General features: G+C 38.5%; 1 protein-coding gene across 2 annotated transcripts; it reads left to right on the forward strand.

Moving 5' to 3' along the window:
• Positions 1-199: 199 nt before the first annotated feature.
• On the forward strand, positions 200-21,006 carry NAPEPLD (N-acyl phosphatidylethanolamine phospholipase D). Of its 2 annotated transcripts, none has more exons than XM_021546144.4 (5): positions 200-435; positions 11,198-11,513; positions 17,050-17,696; positions 18,582-18,696; positions 19,902-21,006. In XM_021546144.4, exons 1-5 carry the CDS (start codon positions 215-217, stop codon positions 20,028-20,030), a joined length of 1,428 nt encoding a protein of 475 aa, XP_021401819.3. In that variant the 5' UTR covers positions 200-214; the 3' UTR covers positions 20,031-21,006. The 2 variants fall into 2 exon arrangements, with proteins under 2 accessions (XP_021401819.3, XP_085425468.1); XM_085569342.1 differs by having other exon boundaries at positions 388-678.
• Positions 21,007-21,286: the final 280 nt, after the last annotated feature.

Below are 21,286 nucleotides of genomic sequence, written 5' to 3' on the forward strand. Positions count from 1 at the left end.
CCTCTGCCCGCCGCTCCGCGGTGCGGGGCCGGGCCGTGCGCTGCCCTCTGCCCGCCGCTCCGCGGTGCGGGGCCGGGCCGGGCCGTGCGCTGCCCTCTGCCCGCCGCTCCGCGGTGCGGGGCCGTGCGCTGCCCTCTGCCCGCCGCTCCGCGGTGCGGGGCCGGGCCGTGCGCTGCCCTCTGCCCGCCGCGGTGCTGCGGAGCCCCGGCTCGCCATGGCGGGGCGCCGGGCGCTGTGGAGCGGCTCCGTGCAGCTCGTCGCGCTGCCCTCGGCCGCGGGCTGGTCAGGTGGAACGCCGCAGCCGCTCAACAGCTCCTACTGGAGACCTTCAGAGCCGCCGCCGTGGAAGGGGTGGAGCGGCACCATGGAGGAGGAGGAGGAGGAGGAGGAGAAGGGGGACGAGACTCTTCAGGGGAGGCAGCAGCAGCCCGGGAGGTGAGCGGCGCTCCAGCGGCCGCAGCGCTCTGGGGCCGGGGGTCTCTGCCCCCGCGCCTTCCTGTGAGCAGGGGCAAAGCGGACCGAGCCGAGCGGCGGCTCCTGTCCCGTGCTCGTCCGGAGGGGAGGCACTGCCCGGGCTGCCGCCATCAGAGCCCGGCTGGCGGCCGGAGGAGCGGGGCACCTGCTCCGAGCGCGGCAGCGGGGCTCTCCAGACGCACACACGGTACCGGGGCTCCGCCGGTGAGTGTGGCGGGAGCGGGCGGAGGCAGTGGGAGCGGGCTGGAGCGGGCGCGGGCACCCGCTCGGAAAAGTTCGCGGGTGGGCGGACGAGGTGTGTGGGTCGGCGAGCCCGGCTCCCGGCCGGGCAGGAGCGGCACAGCCCGGTGAGTGCCCCTGCCCCGCTCCCTGCCTGCCGCCCCGGCTGGCCGCAGACCCGACGGGCGCCGGCTCCAAACCCGGCTGCTCCCGCGGGGATCCTTTCGCACCGGTGAGAGAAACCCTGCGAGAAAAAACGTCCTGCGTTCGCTGCCAGCGCAGAGCTTTCGGTTCTGTCAACTGACAGTAACACATGCTGCAGCAGCGCTCGGAAAGAAACAAGTTATATAATCGCAAAAAAAAAAAAAAAAAAAAAAATCCGCTTCATAGTGTGGCGGCTTGGAGAATGTTTTCTATTGAAGAGGGGACACGAACAGATGTTTCTGTTCGCATTGTATAGTGTGAAGTGGAGGATATTAAGGAGGTCATTTAATGTAATTAGTGCAGTCAAATAATCTCAATGATCGTCAATTATCTCTAGCTAGCAAGGATTTGGGGAAAGTGTTGACTGCATGCAGTAAAATTAATGAACTTACGCAGAAATTTTTTTCTGGCGACAATTATGATTTCTTTCATTTGCTAAATGGCGATTATGAAGAAAGTTTTAGTTTTAAAGGCAAGTACTATTTGTATTTAAGTATTTTTTCTTTAATTCTCAAACTGCACCGACTAAAGTGGCATCAAAATTAAAGACAGTGACAGGGAAACCACTTCAGTTTTCTGGCAAAAAACATTGAAAAGGGTTTTTGTTTTTAGTTTTTTTTTAATATAATTTATAGTAGTAGCTATATCAGTTAAGACAGTAGGAAGCTTATCTTATTTTGTAGATAACATTTTGAGGAAGACAAGAATATGATTATTTTTTCTTATTAATTCAAGAATTATTACGGCAGTGCCTTTCAAAATACCCCAAGTTATCTCAAGCTGCAATACCTATTATAAAAAATAATGGGACCTTTTAATATCTGGAGGTTGGAATGCCCTATTTGATTCCATTATGGATGATGGAGAGTTGTTTTTCGGAGAGAAGTAAGGGATGACAGTGAAACAGTTCAAATAGAAATAACAGTTATTCAGCTTCTGCTTGGCCTCAAATCAAGAGATGTCAAACCTTTTTAAGAGGAAGCAATCCACTATTATAATTTTATTCACTTGCAGTAATTAGATTTGAGGAACAACCAGAAGAAATATGCTATTTCCTCAGCCTTTATATGCTCAAGATTGAACTGAAACTGTTAATTTTTCATTCAGAAATAGGTTTTAAGTTCTTTTCAGCAAAAAGAAAATCAATTATTTTGTCTGTGATGAGAAAAACAGAAATACTGCTGTATTAGTTAAGGTCTTTATATGTAACACCTGTAGTGGAATTAATTTTTCTTTTTGTCACATCTATGAATCCTTTCCTGATCTCCCTTTAATGTCTTCCAGTGTATTACTTGAACTTTATAGGTTGCTTTTTCTAATACATTCAGAGCCAGGACCATGGAAAAATCACTTGATCGCCTTATGCTTGAAGATTTGAGCAAAAAGGATTTTTCTGTAAAATAGATGTTGCACTTAGTTTAAAAAAATCTTATAAAATCCAGGAAAGAAGTTGTGTGTTATATACTCTTGGCATGTAACATCCTGGTGTTTAGAAGCTGTACAAGAAAGGCATCATTTTGGGTTTGAATAGCATACAACAAGCAGCTAAACCTGGTAAAGCTGTTTAGGAAGGAGAATGGGGCATTGCCAACTGACACTGTAAAAACACTGCTGCCATCGTGGTCCTAACGTGAAAAACAACGTTTGATAAGATGTGCGAGTGAAAAATTGTGTGTTAAAGAATTTCTGTTAGGAGTTACTTCCTCTGTAAGACCTGTTAACTGTGGTTGGAGCTGGAAGTCCTACTGCCTGGTGAGTAAGGCTTATGATATGACAACAGGTTTTATTGCTTAAAATATTTGGAAGTATTTTTGTTGTGCTTTGAACAGGTTTTTGTGGGAAGGTTTTAGTGATATTCAACTGTTTCTGATAAGAATGTGGCAATAGCAAGGTGTTTATGTGTGTCTATTGAGATGTGTTTACTTGAAACACTTTGTCTCCTTAAAACACCTATGTATTTAGGATGGTGCCTTGAAAATTAGTAGATGGCTCATGTTTGTGTTGGAAGTATGCCTTGACTCTTCCATAAGAAGTAAAACCCAAACCACACAACTTCTAGTATCAACACTTCTGTTGTTGACTAACAAACAAAGCACTTTGCATTTCATTTAGAGTACAGGAACACATTGTAATCTAAAGTTGTGGGGATGGAGTCAAAGGCCCTTTATATATATAGGGAAAAAGGGTGTGATGAAAAACATTTATGTATCACGATGTTTCCAGTTTCCTTCAGTATGGATGTTTTGCTGTGTGTCTGTGCTGTTCCTTGGGCTTTCTTCTTAAAATGGGTCTGTTTCAGTTAAAGAACTATAAAGGTGCTGTACTGGATGTGTTTTCTGGCTTTCTGGTATGAAATTTGGATGTTCAAAACTTTCATTATTTGGAAAAGCTGGTGACCTTTTGGCTTAACTTGTTTTAAAGTTGGCCTTTGAACAGGTGCATTAAAAAAAATCACTTCCTAGTCTTAGCCACACTGAAAATTATTTGATTGTATTTCAATAAATTTAAATTAAAATAGTTCTGTAAAATCCACATGTGTATGGGGTGCATTTAAATGCATAGAAGGAGAGAGAGAGAATGTTGTTAGGACAAGCAAAAGTTTATTTTTTATTGAAAATCAAGTAGAATTTAGGGATGTATTTTCATGTTGCAAGGAAATTACACTGGACCCAATGTGCCTGTACCTTGAACTGAAAAGAGGGAATCAAAATAGACAAGCTTTTAAATATGAATATAAATAAAATTCTGTGACTGTCTATTAACTTTAAAATGGAGTTCTTGGGTGTTGCTGCACTTCCTGGACAACAGAGGTTTTATAGGCTTTTAAAGGATTATTTTTGGTGTGAGTCTAGAGGAAGTTTGCATAGGTGTTCCTTTCTGGCATGGGGTGACAAGGAAAAAGAAAATTAAAAGGCTTAGCAAATGAGGTGGAGATAGCAATTGCACACATAAAAGTGCTGGAGTCAATAGTAAATGAACTTTAGATCCTACTTTCCCTTGTGGATCCTATGCATCAAAGCTTTAACATGATTTTTGTTCATTTTTATGGAAACAGTTCTTACATTGCCTCTCTAACCACATGCTACAAAAGAAATCGGTTTTCTCCCACAGCACATTGGAGCCTTAATTTCATTATGTTCAATAGCATTTGGGTTTAATCATATCTAATTGACATTAGGATGTTAGGTGGAAAACCTTTACCCTTAGGATGGAGTGTGAGCTTGTAATATTTTAACTCTTTTTTTAGTTAAGAAAAATGTATGCTAAGAGCTTCAATGGCATAATAACTTAAAATGCAAACTCCAACATGTAGAGGCTGTTAACACACAGGAGTGGCTAAAATACGTTTTTAAATGCTTGACTTCAAAGTTTGACAATTTCTTCTGACAGTAAACCCCATCCTGGCAAGGTATGCCTCTGTCATTAATGGGAGTCACATCAGTAACCAACTGAAACTAATGAACTGCTTGTTTTCATAAATAGTTACACCAGTGCAGCTGGTGCCAGAACATTAAAGCTGGGCTCTGGATCCTATAGCTGGGTTGGTACAAGTTTCATGTTTGCTCTTTTGGAAAAATTTCTTTATTGAAATTCTGTATATCTATGAAGAGCCATCCATGGAGATTGTACTTGCTGTTGGAATCCATTACTTATCTGTACAGCTGTGCACATATGCTATTTGCACTTATTTTTCTGTTGATTTACAAATTGTCTGCATTTGATTTATGACTTGGGTATTGTCTAGTGTACCATTACACAGCTGTAATGCACAAACCTTGCTTGTGTGTGTCAGCCTCAGTCCTGCAGAGCAGGTAAGAAAACTTTGATTCCAGCTCTTGTTCTTTCAACATTCTTTCCTATAAATTAACTAGTCTTATGAAACTAGTTGTTAAGGGAGAGCAAAGGAAAGCAATTTCCTTTCTGGTGTAGGGAGATTTGACTCCAGTTTCCCTTTGGTGACTGCTTCAGTAACAGCACAGAATTACACTGCTCTTGTGCTTAATCATAATGATAGTCTAGGCTGCTCTTTCAGATGTGATGGCCACAAGCCAACTTTTGGGTTCTTTTATTCAAGATTGCAGTAAAAGGTGAGGGTAGAGAGGAAAATTATTTCTTTTAAAGGCCTATATTGCTAAAGAAATTTGCTCCTGAGTGTGCCATCTCTGTTCTCTGTGTGTCCGCTATGGTCAGCTACTGTCATGTAAGGGATCACAACCTAAACAAAATATGCATGTAACAAAAATCTTCTGTCATATTATCTACAGATCATAGACATGTTGGGGACTACAGAATGCTCATATTTGACAGGGACATTCAGCTGGGGCACCTGAAAACAAAGGGAAAATAGTTATGTATTGTCCCAGATCCAGGATCTTTATTCAGTTGATACAATGCCTGCAGCTGGTCAGATTTAACCCAGACTTTAGAAATAATTGGCTCCAGGGACTACTGATGGACCTGACTCTAAAGCCTATTTGCATTTGTATCCAGAGGCATGTCAAGGTGTAGCTGATAGGCATGAATAACTTTCTGTTGGTTTAGTTCCCCTAGTGAATACCAGCAAAATTGAGGTAGAATGTGTAGTAATGGGAGTGGGCTGCCTTGTGGGCGGTAGGTAGCTATTGAATGTGCTTGGTTATAATATGAAACTATTACTATTACTATCTAAGGAGGTAAATGGAGAGTTGCAGCATCATCAGTACTAAGTGTAAGTGAAACCTTGGAAGGGAATAGATTGAAAGTGAAAGGGTAGGAGGAATTGTTGAATCTAACTTGATGGTATGTGTAATTGAGCTACACAGTGAATTCTAAATGGAGGGTATTTAATTCATTATTTTTTTTCTAGGCCAGTGCTGGCATAAGTAGTTTTTGTTTACAATATATTCCTGTTCTCATCCTTCCCTGTCCTAACCAGTTTGTTGGTATAAACACTTGCGTGGTTGCTCAGTGATGCAGGTGAAAATTGCTTGTCTAGGGATGGTAAAGGTAAGAAGTGACTATCAGCTAGATTAGTTTCTTAAACAAGGTCACCATGTAGACAAAGGTATTTGTTTTGGCAAACCTGGGTTAGCAGTAAGGGCAGAAATGGATTGGCTCATGGTCGTGGCTGCTTAAGTAATACAGCTGCTAAAGAATAAGCCTAACAACAGATGACCATGGGGTAGATGCCTCACCTTTCTTTAATTTGTAACTAATCTTATTTTTCTCCAGGATATCTAAATAAAACTTTGCTTTGTTTTACTGTTGATCCTCAAAGCTAAATAAGAATTATAAAGGATTTATTCTAATTCCATGAGGCTGTTTATGGAGAGAGCTGTTCCTTTTTCTGTAATCAACTCTTTTATTCATCTTTCTTGAATAGTACACAAAGACAGTGTAGAATCAAGATACTTAGAGATCTGTTGAATGAAAAATTTGGCAACACTTTTTGTTACTAAAGACTTTTAATATGTTTCAAATAATGGAAGTATTCACACATCAGCTAATGCAAACTTGAGAGATCTTTGTATGAAATTCTAATAACAAGAGCATCTGGAATAATTGCTGATGCAACTGCTGTGCAGTGATAAAAAATAGGTATAATGAAAGAAAACTTCAAGATGTGTAGCAGTATGCAGTTCACAGAAAGCTCAGGTTCTTGTTCTGATAAGTCTACAGTGGTAAGATGGAACAACTTGAAATACTGCACAATAAAAGTTTAAATGCATTCAGAATTTTCCAGTCTCAAACTGTTCATTAATTAAAGCGGCCGATTTCAGACCTGAAGGGAAAATAAAAGCAGAGCCAAAACTTAGCTGGCAGTCATTTGATAGTAAAGCTTGTGGGAGCCAATTACTTACATGGTCCCTAGTGTTTGCAAATACCTTTCCTTCTAACTGAAACAATTTTTTGTTTTATTTCAAGCCAAAATGCATGGGTTTTTGCAGTCATTAAAAATATGTGTAATGAAAGGGAACTTTGGAGTTGTGTAGCTGTATATGGAGAAAGCTCAGAGTCTTGTTTTGGTAAGGCTGTAGTGGTGTGAGTTTGCTGGGAATTATGTGCTGTCTCTTCTAGGTGATCATTAGTGCAGCCTAGTTCTGGTTGTAGTTTACACAGAGACAGTGATTAAAAATGAACCAAACCCTTTACTTCAAAAACGCAGAGAAACTAAAGGTATTTGGTAAGCTATGGAATGTTTGCCAGGCAATTTTAAAGTTTTTGGGAAGTTGTGTTCTGGTAAACCATAGCTTCATAGCAATGCTTAAACTTTCAGGCCTATGGATTTGTTGCATAAGGACCACATTTCTTTGTAGAAAAGAAGAGAAAGTCTGTTTTGGCCAACGATTCTTTGTAGCATGTTGTGCATGGCTCTGTGATTAGTAGGGGGAACTACATCCAGTGCATTTATGGAGAAGCAGATCTTGGCAGAGGCTGGGTGGAAAAGGTGAAGATAATAGAATTTATGCCAATGTTCAAGTAATTTGGAGCTCTGCTGTATTTAAAAGACCATTTAAAAAGAAAAATTACAATGGCAGAGTGCTTCTTGTAATGTTGTTGTATCCTTTTGAAATAGAGCATTAAAATATTTAGCTAAAGTTTTGTTATTTTCCTAAGTAAACACAAGGCTCAAAGTCAAAATATTTGTATTTTAGTTATATAAGCAATGAAAAATAAGCCATTTACCCAAAACCTGTTGTCCTAAGGGCTATATCCTGTTTACAGGTGTCAGTTTAGTGGGATGTCATACACAGACCTTCCATGCCGTGTCTTATCAGATCTGCAACTTCGCTTTTCCTTTGTGGATTATGGGGGGGTTCCTTAGTATTTGATGTTGGAAAACCTGATCTGTGAGCTCTGTATTTTGATTCATGTTAAACTTTGTCTTATTCATCAGCCAGTGGTGTTCTTCCCCTCTGTCTAGAACACCTTCTGGCCTTGTGAATTTGGATGACTAATGATCTTCTTTAGGAGTTTGTACATCTTGGTTCATTTCCTCTTCTGAATTCAGTCGAAAGAGTGAAGCATCTCTGAGGACAGAGAGGGAGGGTGGTTGTCTTGTATCTCTCCTGAGCCCCTCTTACAAACAGTGTCAATGCACTTGCCCTCTGTTGGGGTGAGTTGCCTCATCCTGAAGGATGGGTTCCATTTGCCAGGAAAGCTGTTTAATGATTTTAAGTAGAATAGTAATTTTTCTTTATATTTAAAAGTATAAAAAGATTTTATGTAGAACATTACATAACAATAAAGATTGACCAGGGATGTGATCCCTTCCCTCTGTCCCTCCTAAGTGAACAGAACTCTGTTCCAGTTTGAGTTTTGCATGTCTATAGCTCATAAATTTTGCTGCCATTCAGGTGCTTAAAGTAGTTTTTCAAGTTCCAAACTATTATTTTTGGGTAGGAAGAATTTAGGAAAGCTGGCAGAAAAACCAACCAATTTCTGGTTGGGTATTTTCTAGTATTTAAAGTATACCTGCTAATCTCTTTATCTGTAGAGGCTTTCTGTTGCAAAAGCATAAGAATCTCCATAATTGGTTGAGTTTTATTTTAAGCTAATGATTTCTGGCTTTCAAGAAATTATCACCTTGCTCTTCTGTATAAGAAAACTATGTCATGAATATTGTAGTATATATTTAATAAATTTAAATTGAAGAGAAACTATCTGGCAAGACTGATACTTCAAAGGAACCTACAGTTCATCAGGAATACTTTAACTGATTGTAAATGTGTCCCTTTCTTATGCATGTAAAAGATTTAAAGTATTCTGTGAGCACTGAGGTCTTTTAATCCCTTCGGTTGCTTATGGAATACTAATGAAAGTAATGTATGTGCATCATGTGGAAAATATGTTGGCAGACGGATAGATACCTGCAGTGCCTTAAATGCTTTGGCATTGTCTTTGTTTAATCAGCATAGTTGATCCCTGCTTCCCTTAGGGGTTTATACTTTCAGAAAAAGATCAAAGGTTTATATGAAGGTTTAAGCAAAAGTAAAATTCACCCATTTTAGAGATGAATGAATAGATAAACAGAAGCTTAAAAATAAAACTTTAGGCACCCCAGTCTCTAATATAAAATGTTCTTATAGGAGCAATAATTATGGTAGTTATATATGTTTTAAAAATCAGACATCTGAGATGTTAAGAGAATAATTTCCTGGAATTAAGTACCTATCTGATTAAACTTTTGTGATTTGTTTTCATTATGCTTTCTAAAAGAGTAGCTGTTTTATGCTGTGTCTGTGTGCTTTGCTAAATTAATAAACTGACTTGGCATTGAAAATGCTCTTTGAGGAATGCAAAAGACAACCCAAACCCAACTCTTAAGTTTAAGTAAAAGTTAAAGTATTCAGTACCATTTTTTGGGTATTCTGTCTGCCTTTTTGTGTCACTGGTTCCTTGTGTTATCATTTACCTCTGTGTAAAATACTAAAGAGCAAGTTGAGTGTTTCATTGAAGGCTGATTCTGGGAACTGTTTAGTGGAATAGAGGAAAAAAGCCTAGAAATAGCAACAGTTAAATTTAAATTATGATGCAGATAAGGTATCCTAATGCTAAATAGGAAGTATGTAAGTGGAGTAGTTTCAGTAGAACTGCAGGGAAACAGGAATACAAAGCAATTACAAAAAATAAGATTGTGACTGGGGTAAAAAAATCAGCCATGTTTTCTGAAGGCAGTTCATGCCTTTTTTATTTGAAATGAATTTTGATGTGTTAGTATTTTATCTCTACTCTATAGCACAATAATGGTTATTTTGTTAAGAAAATTTCACAATATTTATCAATTGTCATATTCTTTGCAGCTGATACCATACTTAGTGTTTCATCATCAGCTGCTGCTGAAATAGCAGAAGTGGACTGTATTTGAAGTTGGAGCATCACCAGCAAATGCATTTGGGTTCAGTTTGCTGATACATGTGTGTAATATCTTAGTTGAAATGTTGCAGTGAACAACATATTTAATCTTCCCTCTAATTGAGCTTATGGGGGTAGAATGAGTTACGTGATTTGTAAGAAAACTTTGAGCTTCCATTCTGTTCTCTGACAATGTTTGCATGGACTGCCTTGCCTACATCAGCCCAGTGCTTCTGAGTGTACAGCTGGAGTCTGAGTATTTGAGTTAGTGAAACAGTAGATAGGACAAAACTATGTCCATCTCCTAGATATGGTGGAGAATTTCCCACAGGATGGACTTCACAATTTGTTATTAAAAATTAATACTGTACTTAAGCTGTAAATAGTGCTGTCTAGTTGTATTCTAGTTTTAATTAGATAGAATTTGTAAATGCCAGAAAGTTGTGCACTCATTAAAACAGTAACTTTTTTTTTTTTTTTAAATCTAACAGGACAGTGTGTTTCTGTCAACATTTCAGTTGAACGTAAATATGGAAATTGAAGCATTTAGATTCAATTTAATTGCTTTAGCGACTTCCAGAATAAAATAGTGATATTTGGGATTTTTTACCTTGGGTTTTGATTATATTTGTAAAGTCTGCAACATTTAAGTGCAGTTTGGGATAGGAGACTCTGACTAATGAGTTGATATTTTTCTAAGAACTGTACCAGCATCATGGCTTTGTAGAAATAAGCTTTTCTCGGTTATTTTCTCACTTTTGTGTTTCACAATGGAATTGAGTGAATGTTGCAGCCGTGATTTAAAAATATTTAATTTCCTGTGACCTTTCACCAGTTAGTTCAGTTAAATGTATATCAAAATTATATTTGACACAATTATTTACCTTTATTATAATAAACTTCTTGTTTGTTTTAGACAAAATACAGAATGGTACCAAATATCTTTTGTGTTCTGAGTTTCCTGCATGTGTGTTGGTATAAGTGTTAATAATGTTACACAAGACTGCTGTTTTTGCTACAAAACCAAGTCACTATATAGGCAAATCCCGAGGTACAGTATAGTTCCAGTGTGTGTTGCACAGACTTGCAGGATCGTATTACATCAGGCACTAAATGTCATGAGTTTCAGGAGGAATGGCTATTCTTCCAAAATGTAAATTAAGGAACCCTTCCCCCTCACTTTTGCAGTTGGTAGATAATAGTGTTAGTATCTGAAGCTGTGCATTCCAGGGAGTAAAATTCGGCCTGAACTACAAAGAGCCCTCATGTCTGCTTGTCACAGCATGTTTTTGAAGTCTTTTGTGCAATAGCAACTGTTTTAAAAGCATATTTTGTTGATTAAAAAAATACAGTAGATCATAAAACAGGAAAGGCGGGCTTGTTCCTGATGTGTGCGAGAACATTCAGTCTTATGAATGTTGATGCTAGACCAAGAAAATATTGATTAATTTAAAATTTGATTTAGCTCTCCTGAAAAAGGTATGGAGAAGAACACAGACCAAGAACAGCCTTCAAGTGCCTGTAACCAGTACCCTAAAGAAGCAGTGAAGAAACGTCAGAATTCGGGTCGAGGTTCCGGGGCCAATTCCGATTCTTCCAGGACCTTCAGAAAAAGCTTCAGGCTGGACTACAGATTAGAAGAGGATGTTACTAAATCAAAGAGAGGCAAAGATGGGAGATTTGTCAACCCGTGGCCAACATGGAAATCACCAACCTTACCCAACATTTTGAAATGGTCCTTCATGGAAAAAAATAACAGCAATGTGCCACGCTCCAAGCAGGTGAATACTTCCATGTTTTACTTTTGTGATTAAGACTGCTTTTGCCTCTGTTCTCATCAATAAAATAGGACAGTTTCTAACTAATACTCATTAGGCATCTTCTGGAGACTTTTCTAAGCCTTACTTTTCTGATTTTATTGGCATTTTATTATTTTCAAAAGGTGGGTTAATACTTTCTACCTCTTTAATTTTTATCTACTTGTTAGTTCCCCACACTTTAATTTATACAGCTCAGTTATAAAAACAAAAAAATTGTCCCCCTTAGTTATAAACCAGTAACAGCCATTCATTTTTAATAGGTATTGCCTTATGAAGCATACTATTAACTTAATTTGTGTTGCATGAAATAGCTTCTTTCATGACATATCCATTTTTTTAAATTTTGCCTTTTTTTCCAGATGGCAATTTAATGCATACGTTGCATCTCTTGCATGAAAATGTAATAGTTTGTCACTTACTTATTAAAATACTTACAAATCCTTTTGTTATGTTTCAGTACACAGAAAAAAATGCATATGTTAAAACTAACCTGAGCAAGTATTTGTACTGAAACACTTAAAGTGCAGTGCCAGTTTACTGGGTAACACTGTTACTTGTTCTTGGTGAAATGTTTTAGTCAGGTATTGTATGTAAGGAAGGAGACAGGAGAAGCTTCTTTCCCATGAAGAGTAATGGGTACTGGAAAGCCATGGGTTATCTTTATGGTCACAGGAGGTATGAAGATGACTAAGTTTTGACAGAATCACTTCTCAGTGTGTTTCTGATGCGTTGACTATACTTCAGAAAAGCTGTGCTGAAGGGTGCACAACCAAGGACAGTATTTGTTAACAAGCAGATGTTAATAATGCTTGTAAGCATGCAGGAAGGTATACGCAATCTATAAATCTCACAGCCAGTATTTAGTAAAGAGCTTTCCATTTTGTCTTACCTGAACTACCTGTGAAGGAAGGAATTCTATCAGTTCTGTGGACAAGGAAGTCACATTAGGCATTAACACGTGATGGTCAGAGGTTTGGGGATGTTTAAGGAACAAATAACCTTGGCTGTAATATAATAATAATAATAAAAAATAATTTGACTTAGGCAAACAACAAACCTGTGTCAGTCTTGGGATCCCTTTCAGCAATTTACTTTTTAGAATTTGGTGTCTTCCTTGTGGTATCATTAACATGTATCAGTGTGTACAGCTTTCTAGACAGTGTGCTGGCCACATCTCCATGAAATGCACACATGTACGTTTTCAGTTGCCTTTGGCCGCTGCCCTCCTTGGTCTGTGTAGAACAGGCCTCATGTCTTCCCAGTGCCAGTCAGAAACCTGGGTAGTGACTGAAGTCCCTCAAAGGCAATGCTGAGGTGTACTGTGGAGTGCAGAGCATACAGCACTCTGATGCAGTGCAGAGCTGCAGCATTCCCCTTTAATTTACAGTTTGTCCCTACAGTAAAGGATGATCACAAAGAAATCTACAAGGCATCAGTTGAAAAGCCAAAAAGCCATCTCTCTGACACAGTTTGGATTAATCATGGGCTGACTTTATTTTTTGCATAGGAAATCTTTTACTTAGGCGTCTACAATTATTCACAAGTTTGGTGAAGTAAATCAGAAACAGAAAAACTTAGGGCTCAATGAAATGCACTTCTGGAGCCCTCAGCCATTTTGATGCTTATTTCAACCAGTTTTCTTCCACCCCTGTATCAGCCTGTGCATCCGAGCTTGTTTAAAATTCAAACTAAGGGCTCCATACTTTATTTTTCGCTGCTAGATGTCGCGTCCTTTGAGCAGACTCCTGCTTCAGTTGCCACATTGAGTGAGCCTAGTGATGCCCTGCTATGCTGGGCAGGTTCAGTTTATCTATACCAAGTGCTTTACATATGTAAAAATTAGTATATTATCCAGGATATATACTTGTGCTTCACTGTGGAAAAGCTATATGTATTATAATCATGCCTTCAGAATGATCCTGCATCCAGAATGCATGGACTTCTTGTATTTTCATTACAGGCTTTATTAATAACTTTGTTCAGAGCTGTTAGAGGATCTTTAATTATTAGTTGTTGGATCAGCAGTTTAGATTGTTCTCATTTCTGTAAATCCTGTGGTATTCCAGTATACACTAAGCACCAAAAATCCCAAGCTAATCAGCTAGTCTTACCAAAGCCTGTCATGTGTTTTTTCTTGCTTTGCATTAGAAGGGAAAGGAGAACAGGGAGGGGGAAGGGACACAGCAGGAGGAATTTTTTGTATTACATGAGTAATGAAGATAAGACAGCATTGAGCACATTTTACTTCTGTTGGTAGCTGATTTGACATAATTACTGTATTTCAAAAATCTGTTATAATTCTTCTAGTTTTAATATGTTTCTGGTTAGTCTGACAGAACAAAATGTATTATAGCAGGATAAAAGTTCAATAAGATACATATTTTATTCATTATATTTTTTTACCCTGTTGTACGAGTTTTAAGTATTTCATGTGAAGTAGACTGCTAATAGAACTTGTGTTTTAGTTTGAAATCTTATGAGTATTTATTATTTCTATTAAAAAGGGATTTTGGTGTGCTTTTGTAAAATACTAAAAAAAAAAAAAAAAACCAAAAAAACCAAACCAAAACCAAACAACCCCAAGCATAAATCACATGCACATGCAGAAGTAATGTTTTGATGTAATTTACCATGATAGCTCAGCAACATGCCTGATTTCTAATCACATCCTCTGAGGAATCATTTCAGAGGCCTGTGTATCACAAACCTGGAGATCCACAAGTTACACTGCCTTTGTGCTCTTGGTTTGTCTTGAACTTTTGTTCACAGGATTTCATTTAAATAGATCAGGATAGCAGTTGTTTGGACTGTGCTCTTCTCTGTCAATCTTCCTCTCTGTGTGACTCTTACAAATGCCTTTTATACTGATCAGTTCTACCTTTAAATCAACTGTTCTAAATACTTGATAGCATCAGTCCCATCGACATAATTGTAAAGCCTTTATTAGTAGTGCAGATGTGTTGTGGCTTTAGGCAACCAAGTCCCTGTCTGCTGCTTACTTTTACCACACCCCCTCCCCCCCCCGTTTGCACCCCAGTGGAATTGAAAGGGGAAAAATCAGATAACTTGTGATTTGAGATAAAGACAGTTCAATAGGTAAAGCAAAAAATGTGTGCACAAGCCAACTATGAAATTTATTTTCTTTGCATGGTGTTCAGCCATCCCCAGGAAAGCAGGGCTGCACCCCATGCAGCAGTTACTTGGGAAGGTAAAAACCATTCACTCTGAATGTCCCCCACCTCCTCCTTCTTACCCCAGATATTACTGCTGGGTGCAATATCATATGATATGGGATATCTCTTTGATGGATTTGGGTCATCTGTCCCAACTGTGTCCCTCCCAGCTTCTTGTGTGCCCCAGCCAGCTGGCTGAGATGCTGTGTAAGCACTGCTCAGCAATAGCTAAAACATCAGTCTGCCTCAGCAAAAATAAGTGAATTAATTTAATTCTGAGAAATTTGGAGTCTATCTCTAAAACCAGCTACTTAAAAAGAACATTTTCCATAAAAAATGTACTAACTGACCTAAATTGCATTATGAACTTATTCATTAAGTTTTATTTCTTTGATATAATGTGATTTGTTGACTTAACCATATGTAATTTGTTAGTTTGTCCTAATTTCCATTTTTGAGTATGATGTTAGTTTTGTGTATCTTTCTTTTATTTAAAATTGAAATATCACAGTATAACACTTCTGTGGTTCAGATTTCTGTGGCCAATGTTGTTCCCATGTACTTAGAATGAAATAGAGATAAGAAAATGATGGCTTCTTTCTTGGTGAAGCAGCCATTTATCTCAGTCTAAGATTCCTGTTTTTCTTGTATGAATTAGGGGATTGAATTGTATTAACCTTACATTCAGCTTTATAGGAGGTTATCTATTTCTCATTCCTGTAGACAGTAATGAAACTTGTTCAGTAAACATGTCTTGTCCATTAGCTCTCAGAAAAAGCAATTTCATTAATATTTTATTATTTACAGCAGAATTGCAGGGGAATGGAGATGTGCATGCTTTGTTTTTCCCAACATATGCCTTCCAAATCAATAAAATATTGTGGAGAAAGTAATTTCCCTGAAGCTGTCAGGACTGGTTTAGCAAGGCAACTCTTGGAGTCCTAAACTGTCACAACATCAGCTGGACTTTTAAAGGAGCACAAGGTCAGCTCTGTATAAACTCACTGAAAGTGCAAATCTGTGCTAGGCTGAGAGAATGAGAGCTGCAACCATGGCAGGCAGAACTTGACTTGGAACCAGAAGTGCTGGGACATTTGTGATTATGAGGGAGAGGAGTGTCAGGAGTCTAGAAGCTGCCCTAGCACATGAAAATTCTTTAAAAGCAAAGTGAAGAGTTCCAACCATAGGTGTTTGGGACGAGAGCCTTAGCCACATTGTGGCTGAGCTAGAGATGGTCAGGATCCTAATATGACTCTTTGGTTGTTGTTGGGTTTTTTTTTGTTGTTGTTGTGGTTTTTTTGTTTGTTTGTTTGTTAATAGGAAAGCTCTTATTTATTGCATATAAAACTTCTGCATTAGCACTTCAACCAAACTGCAGTGATGAGCATAACTCTAGTTCAAAATGAGAGAATGAGTGGTGGTTGGGCAGTGAGTTTCAGTAGTAATGTACAGCCATGGCCACCTTTGTGCCAGCTTGAGGATGCACACAGAGTCAAATTGGAGCCAATAAAAATGAGAACTGTGTATTTTTATTTCTGGATTAGTACTCAGCCAGATCAGTTTTCTGACCTGTCATACTCAAGTAGGGACTGCAAAACTTGTCAAGCTGGAGTAAGAGAGGAGGTGGGGGAACCTTTTCATAACCAAGCATATCTAAGTACTTTAAGGTTTATCATAAAAATTACTTTGGTTTTTATGAATGTCATTAAATTCTTGGCAGGATTGGAAGGCAGAATTCTAATAGGTAACATTAGCCAAGTGAAGTTAACCTTTGTGTGCTACTTCTAGATGTAATGAGGATGGATAGAGAGAGGGCCTGATAAAAGCTAGCAGAGCTTTTGTGGAGCGTGACTGGGGAACGTGGCGTTTTTTTTCATCTGTGACTTACTTGTGCTAGGATTTATTAGGTTGCATCATTTAGATGCATAATCTAAACTTGAGTATTTGTTAAATAACAATCTGTGTGTATGTATACATATTCTTTTTCAGGTGGAGGAATCCCTTCCTGGGATGCTGTTACTGCCTTGCAGTGCTTTCATTGCAATGCCTCCAGACTCTATCAGGTCTGCTGGCCTGAAGGGATACTCTCTTCTCTTTCTCGACAGAGAAGTGTAAATGTTGCAAAAACCTAAAATTAAATTAGGAGGAAGTAGCTGGGAAAATGGACATGAAAAAGGCATCTGGTGGGTGCTGCAGTTCTCTGCATAAAAGCATAAACAAAGTCCAAGTCTTGACTGTATGGATCTGTGCCTTGTATGCAGTTTTTGTTCCACGGCCAAGTACATTCTGAAATCTCTCATGCATATTGTGTTCTTTTTTGCCAGGAACTCGATAAAGAACTCCCAGTGTTACAACCTTACTTTGTTCAAACACCAGAAGATGCTGGGAAGACAGGAGCTGGTATGCGAGTCACATGGCTGGGACATGCCACAGTTATGGTGGAAATGGATGAACTCATATTTCTTACTGACCCCATTTTCAGCCAGAGAGCTTCCCCTGTTCAGCTCTTGGGTCCCAAGCGCTTCCGAGGGCCTCCATGCACGGTGGCGCAGCTGCCCAAGATAGACGCGGTGCTGATCAGCCACACGCACTACGATCACCTGGACTACAACAGCGTGGCCAGCCTGAACCAGCGCTTCGGGAGCGAGCTGCGCTGGTTTGTGCCCCTGGGGCTTCTGCAGTGGATGCAGAGATGTGGTTGTGAGAATGTGATCGAACTGGATTGGTGGGAGGAGAACTGTGTCCCTGGTCATGACTCGGTAACTTTTGTCTTCACCCCTTCCCAGCATTGGTGCAAAAGGACTGTGACAGATGATAACAAGGTTCTCTGGGGCAGCTGGTCTGTCTTGGGACCTTGGAATAGGTTTTTCTTTGCAGGAGATACTGGATATTGTTTTGCTTTTGAACAAATAGGTAAAAGGTTTGGACCTTTTGATCTTGCAGCCATCCCCATTGGAGCTTATGAACCAAGGTAGGAAAATCAGGCTTTGAGCAATATACATAAATGAAATTATGTACTGATGACAAAAAATACACCCAGAAGTCAAAACTGTAGGTGTACTTTATTAAAAAGTATGTGTATGTTTGATGTTTTTGAGAGTTTTTTCTTCAGACTTAAGACTGCTGATTCATCCTTGCTGTCCTTTCTTCCTTTAAAAATGTTGAGTAAAAATCTGAAATTATTACTCTGTGCCTTTTTTTCTGAAACAGTGCAATTTAATCCAGCCCATTCCAGTGTGTGTCATTTGCTCTTTTTCTCTTCCTTCAGTGTTTACTTTGGTTTTATAACTTACTTGTAGACAAAGATGACTTGCTTATAGAGTATGAAAAATCTGTTTGCTCAGAAGAGATAACTTTTCTCCTGTTGGAGAAAACATTTAGATAATAGTACTCATACACGCTTATAAAGAAAACATGTATGGGCTGAGAAAAAAAGATGGGAATCTAAATAGCATGGTAAAAATTCAGTATCTTTCAAAAATTGTAAAGTTCTCTCTTCCGTTTTGCCTGTTCCCTTGGGCTATCTCAGAAGCACACACAAATTTTTTCAGGGACTGCTTTAAAGTTTCAGCCCTAATGCCTCAAGGCACCAGTAATATGTCCTTAACCTATTGAAACTAGAGATAAGAAAAAATCCTTCAAAAAGAGAGTACAATAAATGAACTGCTGTTTGATAGGCATGTTTATGTATATTAGTTTCTTGATCTTGAGTGTTCTGTATGTTGTCCAGGTGTACATGCTTATGATTTTTTTGATTAGGTGAGCACATATTTCTTTTTGTACTTTGTAATGGCAGTAAAGGAGAAATCTTGCACTGGATTAGGTGACACAAAAAAGTGCCTCTTTGTTTTGGTAGGTGGTTTATGAAATACCAGCATGTGGATCCTGAAGAAGCAGTAAGAATCCATATTGATGTTCAAGCAAAGAAGTCTGTAGCAATTCACTGGGGAACCTTTGCTTTAGCAAATGAGGTAAATTGCAAAACTAAACATGAGTTCAGATTTCCAAGGACTAGACAGTCATTAGTGAAGCTTTGCTTGTGCAGTTTAACTTACATATCTGTAAATGTAAACTTAAAATGTGAACTTTGTATTAGTGAAATCTTGTTACTCTATATACTGTTGTTCAAAACAATACTTAGCTTTTCATAACCAATTACACAAAATATTTCCATAATTAAGAAAGTACAGAGTTATTGAAGCAAATGTGGAGGATTTCTGATATCCAAATGCTGCGGAACATAACAGATGAGGACACATGCAGTATTATGCAGTGTTATGCATTATGTTATGCAGTAATAAAAACACTCTGAGTGGTGCATCACTTGGAGATAGTAAGAACTGCATGCCTGTAGGTCAATACAGTATTTATTCTGTCCACTAAATATATAAACAGTATTTTTAATAGTTGATTCAAAGTTGAAACCAGAAAGGATATGAAAAAAAATCAGTTATTCTGAGTTTTTGATGTTTTTTTCAATGTTTTATTTCCTTCTGCACACCTCCCCCAAGTCCACAGATATAATAAGAAGGTTACCCAGATACATTCACAGCAACTGAAAGTGCAATGAATAGGAACATTTGCTTTGATGTTGTCTGGTAGCTGTTTTTCAACTTTGTTTGTGTATTAGTTGCACCACTTTCTCATAATTCATTCCTGATAGTGTATAAATGTTCTGTCCTGTCTATGCATGGAGGGAACATGGGATGTGATGCATGGATAGAACATTTCCTGCCCGCAGTGTTTCCAATAAATGGTGCTACTAGTGCCCGCAGTACAAATGTTACTGTGTATTTAGGTGGTTACTCCTTGACGATGCCTGTCGGAAATGTAGCAAATCCACCGGGGTAAGTTGAGGGGGAGCGCTCAGACGGGAGCGCTGACAGCGCGGGGTTACGGAGCGAGGGAAAGCGCCGGCTGCTGGCGGCCAGCGCTTCCTCCCAGGGATCCATCGCTGCCTTAAGGCCACCGAGCTGGGGCTGCCAAGTTGAGCCTTGCTAGTTACTCTGCAGCTGCAAATCATTGTTCTTATCGTTCAAAGACTTCAAATTAATCCAAACATTTTAATTTGACAAATATCCTCCTCCTCCCCCCGTTTTTTAGAGGTATTTTTTTTTTCCCTTCAAAAAATGTTGCAGTGGTATCTTTTCCCTCATATTATTCTCATTTTTTTCAGTATTACTTGGATCCTCCAGTTAAATTGAATGAAGCTCTTGAAAGATATGGCTTGAAAAAAGATGACTTCTTTCTCTTACGCCATGGAGAATCACGGAATTTGAATACAAATGACCGGTTTGAAAACTGAAACAGTGTCAGTTCCTTTTAAGCCCTGTTTGATTTGATCTAGCAATTAATGTGACAATACTAACATAACGTACACAATAGATTTTTGAGATTGAATTGGATTTCTAAATGCCAAGTTTGTCAGTTTCAGAACTAAAGCTTGCATACCAATTTCATGACAAATTTTAACTAGTTACATTGTTTATAATTAGATGATCTAAAAGTGGTTTATATATTAAGTGTTGTCTGGGAAGAAATGGCTCTGATGTACACCACTGATTAAAAAAATTATTTTTAAGCTCTTCATCTTACCTGCAGCAGCAATAATAACTTCAGCACAGAACATATTCTTAGAATTAATGGCTGACTTGAATTATTCATTGTTAAACTGTCATCTCCCACTTGTTAGTCTTCAGGTTATGTCCTGTACCTTGATGTACAAGCTTCTTACAGCTTCACTGTATGTTTTGTGGGGTGAAGTCTTCCAATACAGCTATGTTGTTAAAGCACAAGCATGGTAAAATTGTTTCACTCTTCATTTTCATGTATTAATGAACCACAAAAGCTGAATTTTACATCAAAGAAATGTGCCTTTTAAAGAAAGAGATAATTTAATATTGCATCATGGATGTGTAAAACTAACTGCTGGCCAGAATATCTGCACACTTTAATTGTTTTGTCTATGTTTTTAAGTTAGTCTGAATGTATCAATTGCAGCACATGAAGTGGAAGAACCTCTTAATGTCACTTGTCATTGCATTAACTCAGCTTTTTTCTAAGAACCTTCTTTTTTTTCCCCTCAGTAGAAAGTCTTAAGTAAGGGCTGTGGTATTTTTTCTAATAGCTTCCCTATAATTTTAAAGTCGAATCAAGATTACAACATTGTTCAGTGTTATAAAACTTGGCCAAATGTGTCTGTATCAAGTTGTCTTGCTAATTTACAGAATTAAAGCCTATTGTTGCCAGCCAATAAAAAGGGTTGTTATTCTCCTTCGTAATTTCATTGGCAAATCATGTTTTGTTTTTTATTTCTTTTGGTCTATAAGATATGTGGGTTGGTTTGGTTTTTTTTTTTTTCGTTCTTGCTGTATATTTTATTTTCGTATCCCACAAAGATAAATATATATAAAAAAGACATATTATTTAAAGGCATGAACTTCTGGCAACTAATTAAAACCAGTTAATGAGATTTCATGGTAGGAACAACTGAGATAATCTTTTAACTATAGACAGTTATCAAAACTGGATTAAAACTACCTTGTTATTCAGTGTTGGGGG

This window comes from Lonchura striata, chromosome 1A, assembly GCF_050655825.1.
Source record: "Lonchura striata isolate lonStrDom1 chromosome 1A, ASM5065582v1, whole genome shotgun sequence".
Taxonomy (NCBI): Eukaryota; Metazoa; Chordata; class Aves; order Passeriformes; family Estrildidae; genus Lonchura; species Lonchura striata.